Source organism: Equus przewalskii, chromosome 28 (assembly GCF_037783145.1).
Source record: "Equus przewalskii isolate Varuska chromosome 28, EquPr2, whole genome shotgun sequence".
In the NCBI taxonomy this organism is placed as follows: domain Eukaryota; kingdom Metazoa; phylum Chordata; class Mammalia; order Perissodactyla; family Equidae; genus Equus; species Equus przewalskii.
In genome coordinates this window covers 37,206,389-37,225,768 of record NC_091858.1, presented here as the reverse complement: position 1 = coordinate 37,225,768, position 19,380 = coordinate 37,206,389, and the positions used below count along the sequence as shown (strand labels likewise).

The 19,380-nt window shown below is 48.9% G+C and overlaps 1 protein-coding gene and 1 long non-coding RNA gene across 13 annotated transcripts in view; one reads left to right on the top strand and one right to left on the bottom strand.

Annotated features, from left to right (window-relative positions):
* The window catches only part of MYOM2 (myomesin 2), a 94,211-nt gene that overhangs the window by 5,788 nt on the left and 69,043 nt on the right, over nucleotides 1–19,380 (top strand). For all 12 annotated transcript variants that reach the window (XM_070598383.1, XM_070598381.1, XM_070598384.1 and 9 more), the window contains 8 exons: nucleotides 243–361; nucleotides 1,631–1,786; nucleotides 6,211–6,349; nucleotides 6,487–6,644; nucleotides 7,738–7,830; nucleotides 15,759–15,847; nucleotides 15,925–15,975; nucleotides 18,380–18,544. In XM_070598383.1, the coding sequence (XP_070454484.1) occupies nucleotides 243–361; nucleotides 1,631–1,786; nucleotides 6,211–6,349; nucleotides 6,487–6,644; nucleotides 7,738–7,830; nucleotides 15,759–15,847; nucleotides 15,925–15,975; nucleotides 18,380–18,544 (970 nt within the window). The remainder of the gene's footprint in view (nucleotides 1–242; nucleotides 362–1,630; nucleotides 1,787–6,210; nucleotides 6,350–6,486; nucleotides 6,645–7,737; nucleotides 7,831–15,758; nucleotides 15,848–15,924; nucleotides 15,976–18,379; nucleotides 18,545–19,380) is intronic.
* On the bottom strand, nucleotides 8,435–16,123 carry LOC139080094 (uncharacterized). The gene is made up of 2 exons (XR_011534251.1): nucleotides 13,270–16,123; nucleotides 8,435–12,812 (listed from the first exon to the last, which is right to left on the bottom strand). It is a non-coding gene; the product is annotated as an uncharacterized lncRNA (long non-coding RNA).

Genomic DNA, 19,380 nt, shown 5'->3' with positions numbered 1-19,380 from the left:
TTATGGAAGCAAACAAATGAAATCAGGTAACTTAACAGGCATCCAGACTCCTAGTCCAAGAGGATTTCCACTTACATAATCCTTCTTTCATTCTCCTCTTCCCCCTGAATGGGTATTATTAATCAGAGTTGATTTTCCCCTTTGGAACAAGTCAGCATAGTGTAGAAATTAGTGTAGAGATTGCAGACGCCTGACTACATTTGAGAAGGACCTCATTGCTGCTTGTTACTCTTTATTCGCAGACACACACAAAGATGTCGCTTGTGGCCGTGCCCTTCTACCAAAAGAGACACAAACACTTTGACCAGTCGTATCGTAACACTCAAACAAGGTACCTTCTGGATGAATATGCAGCGAAAAAGTAAGTTGGAATTCGGTGAGCAGACTGGTAGAGCCTTGATTATGGGTGCCTGCCTGATGTTTAAAGGCTGGAATCTCTACCCAGGTCCCTGAAATATGGAGAGGAGCTGGTTTGGGGAGGGCCAGGGATGGCAATGGTCCCTGTTGCTCATGTCTGGTGCCAGAGAGGGGACATACACAATGCCTGGCTGCACAGCAAACTGTGTGTGGAGCATTGCATGGCATGCTGCTGTCTCTGTAGGTCCTGGTAGACTGGCTCTGAGCCCCCGGGTTAGATCATGACGGCAGAGACTTTTCAGTAAGTGCTCATTGGCTGTACTCTTTCTCTATCACCCAGAACTGGAATCTAAGAAGTCACAGAAAGGAAGGGCGGTGAGGAGGACAGCAGTGGAGAAGAAATTGGTGGGAGAGAAGTGACTCGGTGGCCAAGTAGAGATCAGATGGAGCCGATATCAATAATAATTTTGTTACTTTAATAATAAGCGTAGCCAAAGTGAATTTATTCACTGCCTGGGAGGCTGGTGTCAAGTCACCAGTTCTTCTGCAGAGTTTTCCAGTACAGTGTCCTGAGGGACCGGTGACAGTGCAGCTGCAGCTTTAATGGGCCGATGAGAAGGTTGTGCTGAAGGAGAGGCATGTCACCAGCACCCTATATTTAGAAACGCCTATGGCCCTTGACTTAGTTGCCATCCCTGTAACAAACAAAGCCAAACAGTCACAGCCCCTCCCGGCAGCCTCAGGGAGCATCAGATCCCTCAAGATATATATAATCATGGCCTTGGGCCAAGGGCTTGGAAGGCACCGGCTGGCACTGAAGGGAATGGCAGGGACGGTAGAGGAGCTCAGGCTATGAAAGCTCCCTGAAGACGGGCCTGTGCAGACAGGGTAGAGGGGATGCACAGGGGTGTAGGTTTGTGTGGGTGCCTGAGTGCATGCACGGGTGCATGTGCATGTAGGCATGCATGTGCAAACACACGCACATGCACGTGCATGCACTGTGCATGAGTGTGCACACGGGCAATCACATGAGCACATGCATATGTTTATACATGTGCACACATGTGTTTGCGTGCAGGTAAGCTTGTACATACATGTTGCTGCATGTGTGTGCAGGCACATATTCATGTGTGTACGCTTGCGCTTGTATGTACGTGTGTGTGCATGCATGTTTCAGGGATGGTTCGTGGTGTATAGAAAGAAAGTGATGTTGTTGGTTGCAACACATTGTTATTCTTGTCTAACACACTAATTTGTTCCAACGTTCGTCAAGGCGTGCTTCTACCCGGTCGTCTTCCCAGAAGTCTTTTACTCAGGAGTCGTCTTCTGAGAGAGCGTCCAGCCAGACATCGCTGGGAAGGACAACCTGCAGGCTCTGCGCAAAGAGGCTGAACGCCGAGTCGGAAGAGGAGCATGAACGGAAGAGGAGGTGAGCCTGTGGCCTCTCTCAGGCCACCCGTCAAGTCAGAGGGAGCTGCCTAGGGTCACAGCACTGCCACGCATTCTGGGCGGGACACCCAGGAAAGGTGCCTTGCAGGTCAGGGAAACAGGATTGAGGGTGTTTGCTGGGAGGGAACTTGAGAGAGCCCGGCAGGGGAGACGTAATAAAAGCGATACGCCACGTTTTTTGATCGCATGCTTATTCTTCACCATCGTTGTCTCGATTAATCCCAACAAGGAAACTGGGATGAATTTTCCCCTTTGTTGTGCAGATGAGAATAGTGCAGTCCAGAGAACTCGCTTCCACGTCCGGGGCCCTGCGCCTCACGCCTGTGGCAGCTGGAATTTGCCCTCGGGTCTCTATCGCGCTCCCACACGAAACTTGCTCCCTGTGCATAGGGCCCAGGATGGTCCCATTCGAGACCTAAGCGTTCGAAGTTGATTTTGAATTTCACTGACAACCTCTTCAGCTGTTAAAGCACAGTGGTGAGGGTTGTAGACTCAAGCAGGGCGTCTTCCAAAGGGGCCAGCCTTCCCACCAGCTGTCCCCGTGGAGAGCAAGTCGCCAGGGGCTCCCTGGACAGTCAGAGTCCACATGTCAATGGACTCAGCTCATGTCACAGGAATGAGGTGGATTAATAGGAACGTCAGTCTTGAAATTATTTCCATATCACAGGGAACAGATGTGATCTTGCTTTGATCTTTCAAGAACGAAATAGTTAAACGTCTCGTAAGTGCTTCATTTTATACCTGCTCTATTTTTTCCCTGACCTCTCCCTCCTACTTATTTCTAGAAAGTTCTCTCTTATCTGTAAACACTTAAAGTTGCACTGTGACCAAGGAATCGTTTAATGAAAACAATGTGTAGCTGAAAAGACGAACCCTTATTTTTTAAAATTTGAATTATCTTTTAGATGCCTTATGGGAATTTTGCCACGTAAATTAATTATATGGTAAAACGAAGACTTTACAACAAAAGGTCCTTTTGTAAAAAGATCACTTTAAAATGTGTACATTTAAAAATCTGGGTTTTTATGTATTGGATTATTTATAAAAGATCCCTGCTTATATTTAAGTTTTTGGCATGGAGAATGAGAGGACTTCAGTTTTATCATATATTTTTTCAGTTATGCCTTGGTGTGACCTTGAACATATTGCACAAACTTCCCATTCCTCGATTTCCCCAGGGATGAAATGGGGGCACGTAAACTTCTATTAATTTGAGCAGTCAGGGGGTGGGTTACTGTAATTCACGTGGTTTCAGCAAAAATGGCTTCTGTGACAGTGCTGGCTGTTGGAAATCTTGCTAGAACACACAAGGCTACTCTCTTGCAATAGCAGATCTGGCCCACAGAATGCGTGGTGATTGCTGATGACTGATTGTCATCTTCCCGTGTCTCTCAGGCTCACGTAAGTGCAACAGGCATAGGAGAGGGCTTCTGCCAACTCTGTGCTGAGCCCACTACTCACGTTTTGGGGTTATGTGTTTTTTAGTAACCTCACAATATTTTGTTCTCAAAACCCATGTGCATATCTTCCATGTGAAAGATCTTTTCGAAATTAGTTCATTCCTCCTTTGAAAGTAAATCTAAGTAATTGGGGATTTCGGTGAGTGGGCCAGAGTTATTGAAATTTTACTACACTTCCTGCTCTGTTCCTGCCGTGTGGGCGGCCGGGGAGGAAAGAAAATGAGCACCATGGTGTAGGGTGGAGTTAAATGAGTTCTAGTTCTTATTACGGTAAGTCACCACTCTTGCTAGCCTTAAGCGTTATTGAAAGCTCTTGTGTATTCTTCATCTTCCGTGGCAGATGTTGGTTTAACATACCGGACAGATGGGTCCTTTGTGAAAGATGAAGTTGTGGGATGATCAATTTGAGTTAGTGCTTGTGTCTTCATGTAAAGTAAATACCAAAGAGGCCTCGGTGTTCTTCAAGGATCTTGACATGTTGTTCTGGAAGATACAGCGGATCAGAAATGTCCCTCTGATGCCTTTACTTCTGTCTTTGTGAGACATGGGCCTCCCTGATCATGCAGGCTGTCCCAGGGGCTTGTCATTAGCGTAAATGCATGATGGACGACAGAATTCTGCATAGGAGGCTGGCATCAGTTACCTCATCACACACCAGCAGAAATATTTTCTCAACGTCCTGAATTACAGTATTTGAGGTTGGGTAAGGAGAAGAAGTTCTAGTTCAAATATTTATTCCAAGTTATAAAATGTTAGGGGAAGATGGTGCTATTGACTTAAGAATAAGTCTGAGGCTCTCGTAAGTCCAACACATGGAAGTTTTTAGCAACTTCAAGGTAGGTCTTCTGATCCTTTAAGCTTATCATGACAATTTGTGTCATGAATAGCGACTTACCTTTTCTGTAATTTAGTGGGATTCATGACAAATACGAAGGCTCATTTCCTGTGCGCCTTGTTGGGCAATGCGTTCACTTGTTTCTTCTTCAGGACTCTTATGCACCTGGCACCTGTATGTGACGGGAGCCAAGCAGTTGGGATGTGGGTGGTATGACCTGTGTCATCTGAAACGCTCACGTGTCCTTCAAAACTTAAAGACGCGCCCTCCTGCTTTATGCTCCGCGAGCAGGGAGGAGAACGAGGTGTTGTGTAAGAGAATGCTAGGGCTCCCATGTGGGCGTTGGCCCAAGGAGAATTTCTCCGAGGGGTGACCTCTGCTGCAAACCACAGGATAGGCAGGAGTTAGCCACCTTAGGAGCTGGGAGAAACCCCACCCTGTGAGGAGAGGGTGTGCGCAGAGGCCTGAGGCTTGAAGAGACTGTCTCCCGAAACAGCAGTGAGACAGCCAGCGCGCCCGGTTCCGGGAGCCGACACGGGAGGTGAGAGGTGGGGCTGTGAGGGGGTCAGAAGGGAAGAGGCGACTCGATACTCACGTCTTGGTTTAGTTTTTATAGTTCCTCACTCCAGGTCTCTGTAGGAAGAAGCTGCAGAATTTTCTGAAATTCTGTATTCCATCTCAAACTTCCTGAACGCCCGACCCCAGGTCTTGGTTTTGTACACTGTGCGACCAATCGTTGGGGTGTTGTGGGGTTGCAGAAATGGTTCTGGACAGGGGGCCTGCAACCCGGGTTCCAGGTCAGGCTCCATCGCCCACTTGAAGGATGATCTCAGACTGTTCCCTCCACATCTGGGGCAGGCCCCATGCGTAAGGTCACTCTTGGCTCTGATGTGACATCCTGCTTTTACCAGATGAGGGCGACCTAGACCCATGCCTCTTCTGTCTGCACACTTCGTGTTGCAGGTGACGTCTTGCTCAGCTGTTCTCCATGGCGCTCTCCCTTCCCAGGCAGCACCATGGACAGCCAGCCACCTGCTTGGTGGGACCTCGGGAATGTGAGGATGAGGGGGGGAGGTGAGGCTGGGAAGTTATGATATGGGACTGGAAGAGCCGGCTTGGAATGTGGGAGCACCACTGGGCCTGGCTATATTGGAGGGATGTGTAATTTTGGGGCCTCACAAAGATGGCACTCAGGCCAGAAGAAATGTGCGCCCCATTTCTCTGCATCTGCAGATCGAAGAAGCTGAATTGTTTCTTTCATCCTGTTTATTGTCCTAGAATACAGACTTCTCTGTATCTGTTGATTTAAAAGGCTTTAATTCCATCTTAAATTCACTCAGAAATGGCAGCCTCCCCCGGAAAACAAACGGTTTTTGTATGCTGCTGTGCAGAAGAAAACTCGCCCGCGAAGCGCTCAGCCTTTCCTAGACTGTCGTGTCGGATGGGAAGTGGCTGGAAACAACCTTCAGCATAGCTCACCCAACCTGTGAGGCCCAGACCCCCGAGGGCAGCCAGACTCCTTGCCTGAAAAGTGGGGAGACCGAGTCTTGAAACGGTGAAGAGACCTGCTCGCTGTGGCACGTCTGTGTTGAGCACCTGCTGCGTGCGAGCTGTCCACGTAGGAGATGAGTAAACGAGTCCTGTTTCTAAGGAATTTCAGACTCATTTCCTGCCTCTGTGTCCAGCCCCTACTACTTGTCATCATGACCCACCACAGGCAGGGGTACTTCTCACACTTACTATGGCCAGAAACAAATCAAGTGTTCACAGGGGCCTCTCAGAGCCCTTCTCCATAGCTTCCCCGTCTCCTAACAATTTTAGTCGTGCAATCCTCTGGGTAAAAGGAAAGCCGGAGCGTAGATCGCCTGTGTTTGTTTTATTCGGAATGGGTGTGCCTGCTCTTCTTCACATCTTCTCTATGTGTGGCATTAACACAATTGCCAAAATGCACTCTTGAAAGATAAAAATAAACAGAAATGGCATGTCTCCTATTTTCTTGCGCCCCACTTAAGAAAATCCTGGGAGGGAGCGCGTCTGGTCTTCCCAGGCTTCTGTGACTGCACACCCTTCCCGGGGCATCAGAGAATCACACCCCTCTTCACCCTGCAGGTACCAGTCTCTGGAGGCGTCCTACGGCGAGGCCAAGCGAGAGCGCTTCCTCAGGGAGCTGGCGGAGCTGGAGGAGAACGTGCACCTGGCGCGCTCGCACGCGCAGAGCAAGCTGGACAGATACGCCATCCAGCAGATGGTATGGGGCCTCGGGGCTCCCTGGGAGGCGTGGGTCCTGAGGCGGTTTGCCAGCACCATGTTCGCACAGCCTGATGGCACACAGCCTGGCTTGCCCTCTCTGACACACACTGACCCGTCCTTGCTTCCTGGGGATAGGTGGAGGACAAGCTGGCCTGGGAAAGGCCCACGTTTGAGGAGCGGATGAGCAGAGCCCCCGAGATCCTGGTGCGCCTGAGGTCCCACACCGTCTGGGAGAGGATGAATGTGAAGCTGTGCTTCACCGTGCAAGGGTTTCCCACCCCCGTGGTGCAGTGGTGAGTGCTGCTCCTTCCCGGGGCTGCGTTTTCTTTTAAGGATCCGGCGAGGCTTGGCTCACGTGGATGGATGACCAGGACCCGCGTGGAGGAAATGCATGCCACACAGCCCGTTCCTTAGACCACGTACTTGAAACTAAATGGGAAACACGCTTACAAAACTCATGGAGAGTCATGGTAAATACGACGCAGGCACTTCATTTTAGTGAAATTCACTCCACTGATTGTCCAGAGGACTTTTATTTAAAAGTGGGTTCCGTGAAATGATCTCTGTTTACCTGTGCAGCTCTGCTTTTAACTATTGGAAGCCTCCTAAGTGGAGGATCCAGACCCCAAGGCTTTGGAGCCGCAGCACGTAGTTCATAGACCCTCATGACGTCCAAGAGTTAAATAAGCCCACGGACCTGTCGTGTCGACACCTGTTGCGTACGTGTGCTCATTTGTTTCACGACTTTCTGGAAGTGATCGTACAGACCCCAAAGTTTGTAGCTGCTACAAAAACCGTAAATGTTTTGCTTGTATCCCGGATTGGGGATCTCGGCAACGGGTCTGAAAAATAGCGTCTGGATCTATGGTTGTTCACGAGGCTGCTGGAGAGGCTGGGACCCGTCTCCCATTGATCTTGAAGGGACCAGGTCCTGCTGTCCTGGGTGGGACACTGAGGCCGCCTTCCTCCAGTTGGGGTCCAGTGCGGTTGATCTGCTGGAACTCTCCTCGCTCGCCCCAGCTACACCACGGCCTAGAGAGGCTGCTCTGGGACCTAACCAACATTGGTTACATTTTTTTCTTATGGAATGACACACCCTGAATTCCCAACACAGTTCAAGGAGGCTTTTGGCACACACTCTGCCATAGGTCGAGGGTTGCCCAGATAGTCTGAATTCTGCAAGAGCTGCTGTCCCCTTAAACAGACAAATGTGGGCTCTAGCTGTACCCTGACCCCCTGCCCCTCCACCCTACCCCTTCCCATGATGCTGAGAAGTGAAGCTTGCAGAAGCAGAGCAACACCATGCTAGAAGGCAACAAAGACGACCGAGACACAACGAAACAACCCAGTCTGCCTTTACACTGAAATAATGTTTCTCTCGTTTAGGTATAAAGATGGTATTTTGATCTGCCAAGCAGAAGAACCTGGAAAGTACCGAATCGAGAGCAAGTACGGCGTGCACACGCTGGAGATCAATAGGTGAGGCCTTGGCGGGTAGGGCCACATGCTCCCAACACCTGCCTCAGATAAGTGATGGTTCACACAAAAAAAGAGAAATCAGATTTAAAAACAAGGTCACATCACGCCACAGCTGCGTGCATTCCGTGTGCCTTTATGGGTGTTTCTGAGTTAATTTAATTGGTGTTAGAAGCTTCCCTTCCTTCAGTGTCAGGCCAGAGGGATGCAAATGCAGCCGCTGGTCCAGGGTCCTGTTCTGGGAACCAAGAGAATAAATGGTTTAAGGAAATGTCATGGGGTCTGGGTGCCGGGGCTACGGAGACCCGTGGGTGGTGGTCACCCCTGTTTGCAGTGGGGCTGCATCTTGTTCCAGGTTTCAGTGACCATCCCCAACCTCAGACACTTCAAGGAAATGTAATCTTCATTATTTTTTTCACAACAAATTGAAAGAATGTGGAAAATACAGATTAGTCAAAGGAAATAAAAACCAGCATATTTCCCACACCCAGTGTCAGGATTTTGGTGTACGAAGCGGCTCTGCTTTTTCCTTACACAACAAACACACACCTGTAAACACACACACACACTTTGATGTTTTTATAAAAGCGAGATTTTGCTGTTCACGTTGTTTTCTGTACACACAGTTTTTATTTTTTATAGAAAAATCATAACATTATACAGTCCTCCTTTTTTCGTGAATAGTTTATCATGACACTTTCCCACACTCAGCTGTTGATTTCTCTGGTAAACATGACTGCGTAACGTACTATAATCAAGAACACGCACGCTTGTCTAGGAACCTGAGACCTGGATTCAGATCCCCAATGTACCATCTATGCTGTGACTTCAGATAAGTCATGAGCTCCTCCTGAATGTAATACTCTTGTCTGAAAGTAATTATCAAGAGACAAATGATAAAAAAGTCAGCTTCAGGGCCAGCCCCATGGCCGAGCGGTTAAGTTCGCATGCTCCACTTTGGCAGTCCTGTGTTTCTCGAGTTCAGATCCTGGGTGCCAATGGCAATGCTCATCACGCTGTGCTGAGGTGGTGTCCCATGTACCACAACCAGAGGCACTCACAACTAGAATATACATCTATGTACTGGGGGGCTTTGGGGAGAAGAAGAAGAAGGAAAAAAAGAAGATTGGCAACAGTTGTTAGCTCAGATACCAATCTTAAAAAAAAAAAAGTCATCTTCTCTGTTTACCTAATAGAGTTATTGTGAGAATCAGATAAGAACACAACGGGCTCTATTTATACATATTATGTAAATATATGGTAATTGTGTGTGTGTAGTAAGTTATATCAAATCCTTTCCAGGAAAAGATGGAGGATACTGGTATAAATAATGTAAAAAATCAGGAAATCATTCGAATATGTGATTTTTCTTTTTTTGGTGAGGAAGACTGGCCCTGAGCTAACATCCGTTGCCAATCCTCCTCTTTTTGCTTGAGGAAGATTATTGCTGAGGTAACATCTCTGCCCATCTTTCTCTATTTTAAATGTGGGACACCCGCCACAGCTTGGCTTGATGAGCAGTGTGTAGGTCCGCGCCTGGGATCCAAACCCACGAACCCTGGGCCGCTGAAGTGGAGCGTGCGAACTCAATCACTATACCACTCGGCCAGCCCCTGAATGTGTGATTTTGTTTATTCCTAGACTATGAAACATGACTGCATCATAACGAGGCTCAGTTTAGACTTCTCAGCGGGAGCCCAGTCTTGGGCCATGCCCTCCCGGTGCCCCTGGCCTGCACTCCCAGGACGGTGTCGTGTGGAGGTGCCCATCCCTCGGCCTGGTGCAGCAGGGCCTGGCCACCTGTGCCGGCTCCTGAATGTCTCCTCCTCGTGCAGCCTTCTAGAAGCCTCCGTGAGGCCTGGAAGGTTCCCCACTGCCAGAACCATGATTCCACCTGCAGATTAATTAGGACGGGGTGTTAAAAGGTTACAGTTAAGGTTAATATTTGGGATGAGTCATTACCTTGTTTCTCTAAGAAAATTTGAGGCTCTTAGGAAGGTCAGAGGCCCTGGCCTCCTGGCTGTATGGCGCTGTTTATTGAACACCAAATCCAGGTCCCCAACTTGGAGGTCTTACTTCTAGCATGAGGAGGCAGACCATAAGCATAATAAAAAAGGCAGTTATACAGCAAATCCGAGCGCTGGGTACAGGGCGGACCTGTGGCCTTCCCGGCAGTTGTGGTGTTAAGTGCGGTGGTGGGGCAGGCCTTCCTGGAGGAGACGTCTCAGGAGCCGGGCTTGCAGGAGATCAAGGAGTGGGCCAGAGAGACGTGGGGTGGAGGCTCCGGGAAGGCACTGCCAGGCCCCTCGGCTGGGGAGTTGGCGGGAGTCGCCAGACAGGAGGTCGGAGCTGTAGCCGGGGCCAGACAGATCACATCAGATCACACGTAGATGCTCCTCGAGGACCCCAGCTTTCCCTCAGGGTCTGAGGGAAGACTTAGAGGAGAGAAGCAAAGAGCTGACTCACGTTTCAGAAGGGTTACTCCGGCTACGGATAGAGGGTGGGGCACACTGTCGGCCAGCTTTGCCGAAATTCAGGGAAGATGCTGGGGCCCGGACCAGGGTGGGCGCCATGGGCTGGTGAGAAGGGTGTGGACGCTGCACGGATTGTGAAGGTATAGCCAACAGGATTCGCTGATGGATTGGATGTGGGGTGTCAGCGGAAAAAGAGCGTCCAGAGCAGTTCTGAAATCTGGGGCCCGCGCATCCGCGGGGACAAGGCTCGGCTGGGACGAGGAAGGCTGAGGGTCTAGGCATGAGCTCACGTGGAGGGCCGGGTCTCCTCGCTCCCTGAGCTGGAATCCCCAGACCCCTGGCTGAGTTTTTCGGAGAGCAGTTTTTTCTCCTTTGATTTCCAAAATGTGTGGAAACTCTCACAGACAATCAGCCAAGCTGTCTGGGAGGAGAACTTCGCCCTCCTTCATTGTCAGCCAGGTCCGCTCTCTCACCTGGCCCTGTGACTGCTGAGGGTGAGGTGGCTCAGTCCGGGTTAGCAACTGGCTTTTCCCCAGTTATATTTTAATAATTGCTTTAGAAAGAAAAGCCATTTCTCTCTCTCAAGCATGAAAAAGTCCTCTTCTCACCGGTGTTGGCAACTTCTAAATTTATATTGGAAACCATAGCGGCTTTGCGCCAAGCGAATAATAAATCAGCGGAGGCCCCAGGATGCCGAGATGGCTCCATTCAGGAGCACCAGGTCTCTTACAAGTACTTGGATTTTTCATAAGTATGCAAATATTCGAGGAATTCAGGAAAAGGAAATTCCCCCGGGGGCCAACCTTTATCTCAATATTCTTATCTGCGCTGGGACATTTTTAAAAGATGAAATATGACTATTCTTCAGAAAAGGAGCAACGGGGAAACCCGCAAATTACAGCTCATCTCAGCTGTTCATACCGAACTGCTGAGATATCATCATCTGATCTGTGGCCGATTTAAGCGGTGTGGAATGTGCTGGCTCCCCACTCGCGACCGGCTCAGGAATGAGCTTTTCCTTCTGTTACAAGAGTGACATTTACTCCTATGAATATTCTTTGGCTGCTGTCACCAGATTCTTGAAGTGCCGAAAAGGAAGCTTATTGCCCTTCAGTCCTGTTTGAATTTAAACTGTAATTGACACTATTTTATACGATCAGAAGATTTTCTCTTGGGACCCGTAATGTGAGTTCTGTTTCTTCACAGAATTTTAACGTTGTTCTCACCTTTTTATATAAGTGTTTGGAACAAGCTATCTTGTATTTTGTTCGTAACACCTCCGCTCCCCTCTAGGCTCTAGGACTCACTTCTTCTTGCACTTTATTTTTAGACCTTGATATTCAAATTCTAATTTGAGTTAAATTTTAAATCCAACGTCAACACCACTCAGTTGGCAGACACAGGCCAGGAGAAATTCACGCGCCGCTTAAACATTTGTACACCCATCGTTAAAATACATAGAATATTATTAGTCTCTCCATGGGGCTGTTTTGGGGGCACTTCAGATGGAGACTTTGGGACGTGAAAGTGCCCCATGGAAGTTTGTAAAAATGGAGACCAAAGGAAGCTATCTCTGTCTACACTGGGAGCCTGTCCAAACAGAAAATAAAACCTTTTCCCCCTTAATCACTTGCTTGCAATTTCGCAGCATGAAGTCAAGGCTGGAATTAGACTCCGTGGGCAGGCTGAAGGCTCTCTGGGAAGGAGAGAAGAAACAGAGTCCCGCTGGGCTGTGCTCAGGCATGTGGGTTTCCCAGTTGCCCAGGGGGGACGAAATTTCAAGTTGGGCCCCGTCTCCTCAGTAGCAGCTGAGCTCTGCCGTCCGTCCCCTGCTGTCCACTCTGCCTGGCACTGTAGGGGCCCCGCTTCCTACAGCCCCCCCCCCTTCCCCATGGCACCGGGAGGCCACACCCCAACACAGGCGTGCATACTTATTTATAATCTACGTATGTCCCAACTTGTCTTATATCATGGAAAACATTTACAAAAGAGAAATGTAAAAAGAGTGAGATAACAGTAAACAGAACTAGAAGTTCTAACTTTCCCCACACAGCCAGTGGGTTATCTTGTGCGCTCTCACTGGGTGCACCCTAAGTCGGGAACTACTGCAGTACATGAGTGGGTCTGAGTATTTTGGGGCTGTGGACATCTTCACAAACCAGAGGAGTGCTGTGGATCCTCTCTCCTGGATAAACACCCATGAGCACATCCACATGCATCATCATATCATCTCTGGAAGGGCCAGGCTCCTAAGTGCGGATTCCCAGCCCGGTCCCTCCCACTAAGTACTAAGTGCTAACTGGTTCCTTGATGAGCCGTCAGTGCTAATGTGTTAGGTGGCTCTTCCCAGGGATCTTAATGCCCTAAGTCAACTGAAAAACAAGCTCAGGATCCTGTGGGAGGAGCTGTTCTCCGGGTGGGACTCCTGCTCCCTCCTTCTCTTCTCCTGGTGCAAGTAGTTGTTTTCATCCGTTCTAGTGCAAGGCAATTCCTTTCTTGCCTCCCTCCCAGCTACGGAACAAGGAAAGAGCAATTACTGCGCTGGAATGTAAAGGCAAAGGCTTCGGACTAGGAAGGACAGGGAATCGTCAGTACAGGAACTCAGGTGATACATTTTAACAAGTAATACACAAGATTCATGTAGCGCTTTAAAGCTACAAAGTGTTTTCAAACACCTTGTTTTACTTAATCACCAAAGTCACTCGAGGAAGGGGTAGGTACTCAATAAACGTATCTGAGACATTTACAATACATGCTGTTTATTTGTTATAGAGCCCGTAGACGAGTGCTCTGGGGTGAGCTAAGGCAGGCACAGACCTGGCCTGAGGACTCGTGGCTGGTGACGGCAGTCCTGTAATACACTCGGCAGCCAGCCGTTTTCCCCCTGCATTTTATTCTGATTGCACAACAGTGAAAAAAGTCCTGATTCACAAAGATGAGTTAGTTGCAAATGGAAACATTGTCTTACCTCGAAATCTCAGAATGTTCTTCAAGTAAGCAGAGATGGCAGGAGAGGCTTTGCCGGGGGCCGTCGGTGCACAAATCAGGCTGCAGCACCAGGCTTGTGCTGTGGGGTTTCAATATGCGACTACTGTGTGGTGTGTTGAGGACGTATTTTTACTGTGGCTTGAAAAACTGATAAAACGTCTATTGAGGGAGAAATCGGTAGCATGTTTGGGAGATTCAGTTTGAAAACTGCTGAAAGTTGGTGAAATCCAGAAGGGTTTGTGACGGAGGTATTCAAGAGGATAATCAAAAGATTTATGGCGACTGATGGACACGCTCTAAGTAAAGTCTACACCCCCTTCTCTGAGCGCTCGCTGTGGGCTCAGGCTCTAACAACCTCACTCAGGAATTGGTAGCTACGTCCATCAGTTGGGCACAGGGGTCAGTCTATCCGGTCCAGGGGTCATTCCCTGAGCTGGACCTGCCCCGTTTGCTCCGATGGGTGCAAGGTGTCTGTCTTGCCTTCTCGCTCCTGCTTCAAAGTCCTACTTGCTTGCAGGTTCCAGAACTGGTTCCAGGTCAGGAGACCCGGATCAAGCAGATTTTACAGAATGCTGTGCTTCTCTCCGTTGTGCTCTGGCCTTCCACTAGGGCCAGCTGTGCCTGTGGGTGCACAGCTCTCATTTCTCTCATCCATTGGGATATCACTGGTGGGGGTGGGATCCTCCTAGAGAAAAATGTAGGGCTGGTCCCAAAAGAAGAATACCCTCCTGTTTGGAGAATGCATTTATGAAAATATAGAGGTTTCATTGTTTAGAAGAAATAACACAAACACAGATGGAAAAAAAAATTCAAGCAATGCCTATGGGTATGAGAGAAAAGAAATTCGTCCTTCCACCCCACCCCCAGGCCCTCCGCTGTGTTGCTGTGTCTCCAGAGGCAGCCGCGGTGCTGGGTGTAGGCGTGTGCACGCTTGCCTTCTGTGGGCGGCTTAGCACAGAGCATTACTGCTTAGCAATGGAGAAAACATCCATATTACAAGATTTTTATGTATTTTACACTGACGCTTACTCTGCCCCTGGGGGTAAGAGGTACCTGCAGTGTATTTGGAAATTGCACGGCGAAGTAGCTCTGATGAGTTCAGGCTGGAATTGCAGCTTTGGGCGCTGTGGTTCAGCTTGCATTCCTTCAAGGTGAACCCGGAGATAAGGCCCTTAGTTTGAAAATCCACAGGTGTGGGCTCCGTCTGTGCCTTCTCTCTCTTGAGCAGTGGCATTGCCTGGCACACTGGAACCGGATTTGAACCTCATGGAGGAAGGGACGGAGTTCTTAGCAGAAGCCTCTGAAACAATCTCTCTCCTTTATGGGAGACATGGTGTATTTTTCAGTCAAAGAAAATATTTTCAGCTCTGAGTGGAATAGAGACGAAAATAAAATTACTAAGGACCTTCCAAGAATGGATTTGTCTCTGAGAGCACTGGCTGCCTAAGGCACTTTAAATGTAAGGCTTGAGCAAACCTTTCCTTTTTCTCTCGTGAGTGGGGTTTTTTGTTAGCTTCCTTCCCAGACTGACGTTATGCTCAGGATGCCCGGTTTTTGGAGAGGGAACAGAAGCTGCAGAAAGAGGGCAAGTTTTGAAGTTAGGTGGACATTGTGCACTCAACTTCTTCAAGTGTTAACCTTCTCCCGTGTTAATAGGCTAACAGTATCTATTTTAAAATTGCCAGCGTAAAGTCGCCAGCAGAGCGCCTGGCATTTAGTAAAAGCTCAATGAATATCGGCCCCTCTTCCCACATCCCTCTTGTCTCAGTGAAGTTTTCTGCAGAAGCTGGTGGCACGGCAGCTCATAGCCAAGAAAATAAGCTTCAACTTTTGTGAGATGGATGTGGGGCGGCGGAGGAGCTCCACCCTTGAGCAACTGGGGTCTGGAGCTTCCTGGGCCGTTGTCCTTTCTGGGGTGGATGTGCTGCCCCATGACTCTCCTAGGACGGCTGCCTCAGGTGGGATCCAGCTCAGACATCTTCAGTACACCTTGCGTGGGTGAGCCATACCTGGGTGATCATATTACTTTGGGGTTCTGGACACAATCTCCCGTCAGCATGGGAATCCCTGGCAGGGAGTGAGGTGGGGTTAAATCTTCTGGAAGCTGAGGTCATTGGAGCCTGCCCACTGACAAGATAAAACCACAAACTCTACAGAGGTAGGTAAATAGGACCGGAGCGGATTATAGATTTCTCCTTGAGAATGAAGTTAAGGATTACCAGAAGGGCCAGCGGATTTTTTTTCTCAAAGCCGAAGCCAAGCCATAGTCCGGGATCAGACTCACCGTGTCTGTAATGAATCCCTCGTTCCAAGGATAGCGCTGGCATTGTTCTTAAGCATCATCATGAGCAAAGGATCCAGGTCACACGAGCTGCTTTCGAGGAACGTCTGTGTTCACCTTCGGGTCATTAACTTTTCAGAGCGGTCCTGCAGTGCGTTCAGGATGCTGTCTGGCTTTTTCTCTCCCAGGGCAGACTTTGACGATACTGCGACCTACTCGGCGGTGGCGACGAACGCTCACGGACAGGTGTCAACCAACGCAGCTGTGGTGGTGAGAAGTGAGTTTGCACGTCCCGGGGGGCCTGCCTTCTGCCTTCTTTCTCTTTCTTCGTCTTGCTCACCAGTTGTCTTGCAGGGTTCCGAGGGGACGAGGAGCCATTCCATTCCGTGGGACTTCCAATTGGATGTAAGTTGATCCGTTTTTCTTTTCGGGCAGAAAAATGTATACTGACATAGTATATAATTTTACTGTGATAAAATATATATATTTTTAAATAGTATTTCAAGAGACTCTTCCGAGTCTTTCCTGGGCAGGGTTAGTCTGCTGGCAATCTGTTCCCACGTAATTCCATGGCAAGGTGGAATTTTTAGACACTGGTGAAGTCATCGCCTTGAGAGACTTTACATTTTTGAATTGGGGGAAAAAACCCAAATCCAACTCCTTGACCTGAATGCATACTGTTGCCAGTTTTCCTTTTCTTTCCAAAATTCTCTGTGCTCCTTTGTAACGAACAGCCAGGGTGGGTCAACAGGAGGAGGACGTGTGGCTGCCCAGGCCAGCCTTTGCGTGGCCTCAATTCCTCTTACCTGATACGTGACCCGTCCTGTGGCAGGTGCGACTTTGCATCCTGCTCTTCCACCTACTCTCATCTCCTTGAGGTTTCCCTGAGCACCTTGTAAACACCACCAGCTCCTTCCATGATGCTGATGGACCCAATGCCACCACATGGTCCCCCGTTTCCACAGTGACTTGCAGTGGCCCTGTGGGAGGCGAATGGAGTCTCTTTCGGAGAACCAGGGTTGTTTTCCACTGGAAGGCCCAAGAAGCTGGTTGACCAGAGTCAGGGGAGGGTAGAGAAGGTAGGCGTGCAATGGCATCTCAAGGACCACAACTTGGTAGATTTGCATTCAAAATGGCTTATTTATGGTTAGGGAATGAGATTTAGGATTGATCTGATTTTCCAAAAGAGTATTGCATATTCCCCTGGCAGCTTTCATTTGATCATAATCCAAGGTCTAGGCGTAACAAACCGAGTGTTGCTGAGTGAAGCACTGACCAGAACAACGACACAGGGGCAAGCCTTCTGACGGCCACTGAATTCTCTGTATATAACCTCCTTGAGGTCATTTCTGAGTGAATCTTATTAGATGGGCTTATGTCCAACACTTGGGGGTGTCTAAGACCACTAACAGGCAGGGGGGACAAGTTCAAGGCCAGCACAGGTGAAGGGGCAGGGAGACCTGAGTGTTTGTGTGCAATGATGAGGAAGCGTCTGATGGTGCCTGGATTCCAAGGACACATCAATTTCCACTTGGAGGATGGTCCCAAAGCACTGAGGAAGCTGGGGGGGTCTCAGAAGCCACTGGTCCCATTGCTGGGTTTCTTCCATTTGTTAAAATTTTACCTTTCTAAATGAAAACTTGGAAGTATTTACAACCTACTGAAACTGGATCACAACACAATAGATGCTCATGTATTCACCACCCATTTTAACAAATGTATATATTTTGTCATTTTCGCTTCAGTTACTTTTTAAAAATTGAAGTCAAATTGGCATAACACAAAATTAACCATTTGCAAGGGTACAATTTGCAGGAACTAAAACTGTCACAGAGGAGGTGAAGCTCTGTGCTCCTTGCCTGCCCCTTCCCAGTTTGAGGCCTTCCTCCTAAGAGGAAACAGTCATCTTAAAGTTTGCAGCTATTTTCAAAAATTTCCCTGCATGGATTATCTGTAAATCATAGATTATTTTGCTTTAAAATTTTACTATAGATTTTCTTCAGAAATGTACTCCACCCCCCAGGAAAAATTATATTTTTGAGATTTAATCAGGCTGATACCTTGGGTATGATGGTATAATGACATTCTATTGGTGAGCACACCACAGTTCATTTTGAAGATGGGAAACTTTGGCCTCAGAGTCCATGTGACCTGAAGCCACACCTCTTGGGGCTGATGCAGAATTTAAACTCTACTCTTAGCGTGTGATTTGGGGTCCAAGTTGCCTCCCTACACAGCTGTGCCTCTCCATCCATCTTTGGCACAAATGGCAAGATACGACTCCAAGACTGTTTTCCTGATTCTTCACGAGTGGCCTGTCTTAGTCAGCTCGAGCTGTCATGACAAACGCCACAGACTCGGGACTTAACCCACAGAAGTTGACTTCTCACAGTTCTGGAGGCTGGAAGGCCAAGATCAAGGTGCTGGCCATGTGGGTGAGGGTCTCTTCCTGGCTGGCAGATGGCGCCTTCTCGCTGTGTCATCACATTGGGGAGAGAGAAAGGGTCTCTTTCTTATAAGGACCCTAATCCCATCATGGGGCCCCACCCTCATGGCCTCATCTGAGTCTAAGCACCTCCCAAAGACCTCACCTCCAGTCCCGTCCCATTGAGACTTAGCACTTCAACCTGCGGATTTGGGGGGAACAATCATTCATTTCAAAGTGCTGTGTGCTGGAGAGTCGCTGGAGGAAGCGAGCATCCCGCTGTGGTGGGACATACACCTTTGTAGTAACGGCCACGTGTGGGGGCCTGTGCTTGAGGTCCACCTGCAGCTGGTCCTGTAACTGTGTCCCGTTCTCTCCGTGCAGTGCCCTTATCGTCTGTGATTCCATACATGCACTTCGACGTCCAGTTTTTGGAGAAATTTGGGGTCACCTTCAGAAGAGAAGGGGAGACTGTCACTCTCAAGTGCACGCTGCTGGTGACGCCGGAGCTGAAAAGGGTGCAGCCTCGGGCCGAGTGGTACCGGGATGGTGAGTGCAAGGACGGCCCCCCATCCTGGGCAGTGCCCCCTCCACCTGCTGCTGGTATTGGCCACATTGGGGTGAAAATGAATGTTACACTTTCGTGTTAATTTGGCATTCACTTCTACCACCGTGATGGCTGCAGGCAGCAAAGCGGAACCTGGAGCCTGCCCTTGATCTTGAACTTCACGCAGGGAGTGTGGAGAGGTGGACAGGAGTGTCTGACTTTGGAGGAGCCATCAGAGATTTCTCTAGCTCCCTAAAGAGGGTCTCTATGTGATTAAAAAGAGTGAGGGAGGTGTCTATACCTTTGTGCTTTCCCTCGGCTACAACAATAGTCAACACTTATTAGAGCTTGTCATGTGCTGGGCTCTGTTCTGAGCGTGCAAGTTCTTTTAATTCCATAAAGACTCTCTGGGAGGGAGGGTGGGTTAGGTCCCTGTTACACGTGGGAGCTGAGACAAGGAACTTGCTCAAGTCTTCCCCTGGGAAGGGGCAGAGAGGGAGCTGAACATGCAGTCTGGCTCCAGGCTCCACGGTCCTTGTCACCATGCACTGTGGCTGCAGCAGGCACAGCCTGTCCTGTGCTGCCATGTGTACGTGCCCCACAGAAGGAGACTCCTTCGTCGTCCCTGGGCTGTTGCTTCTAAAGGGACTCGTTTTCTCTGGATTCAATTACAGAATATTCTGTTTATGTTTATTCAGGTCCTAACACGATGCAAAATATTATGAGGAAACATACCATTCCTGCCCATGAGATATTTATAGTCTAGTTGGGGAGAATGCACAAAACGGTACAGCAGAGTCTTTATAAGAAACGCTCCAGAATGAGTTATGATAATCTG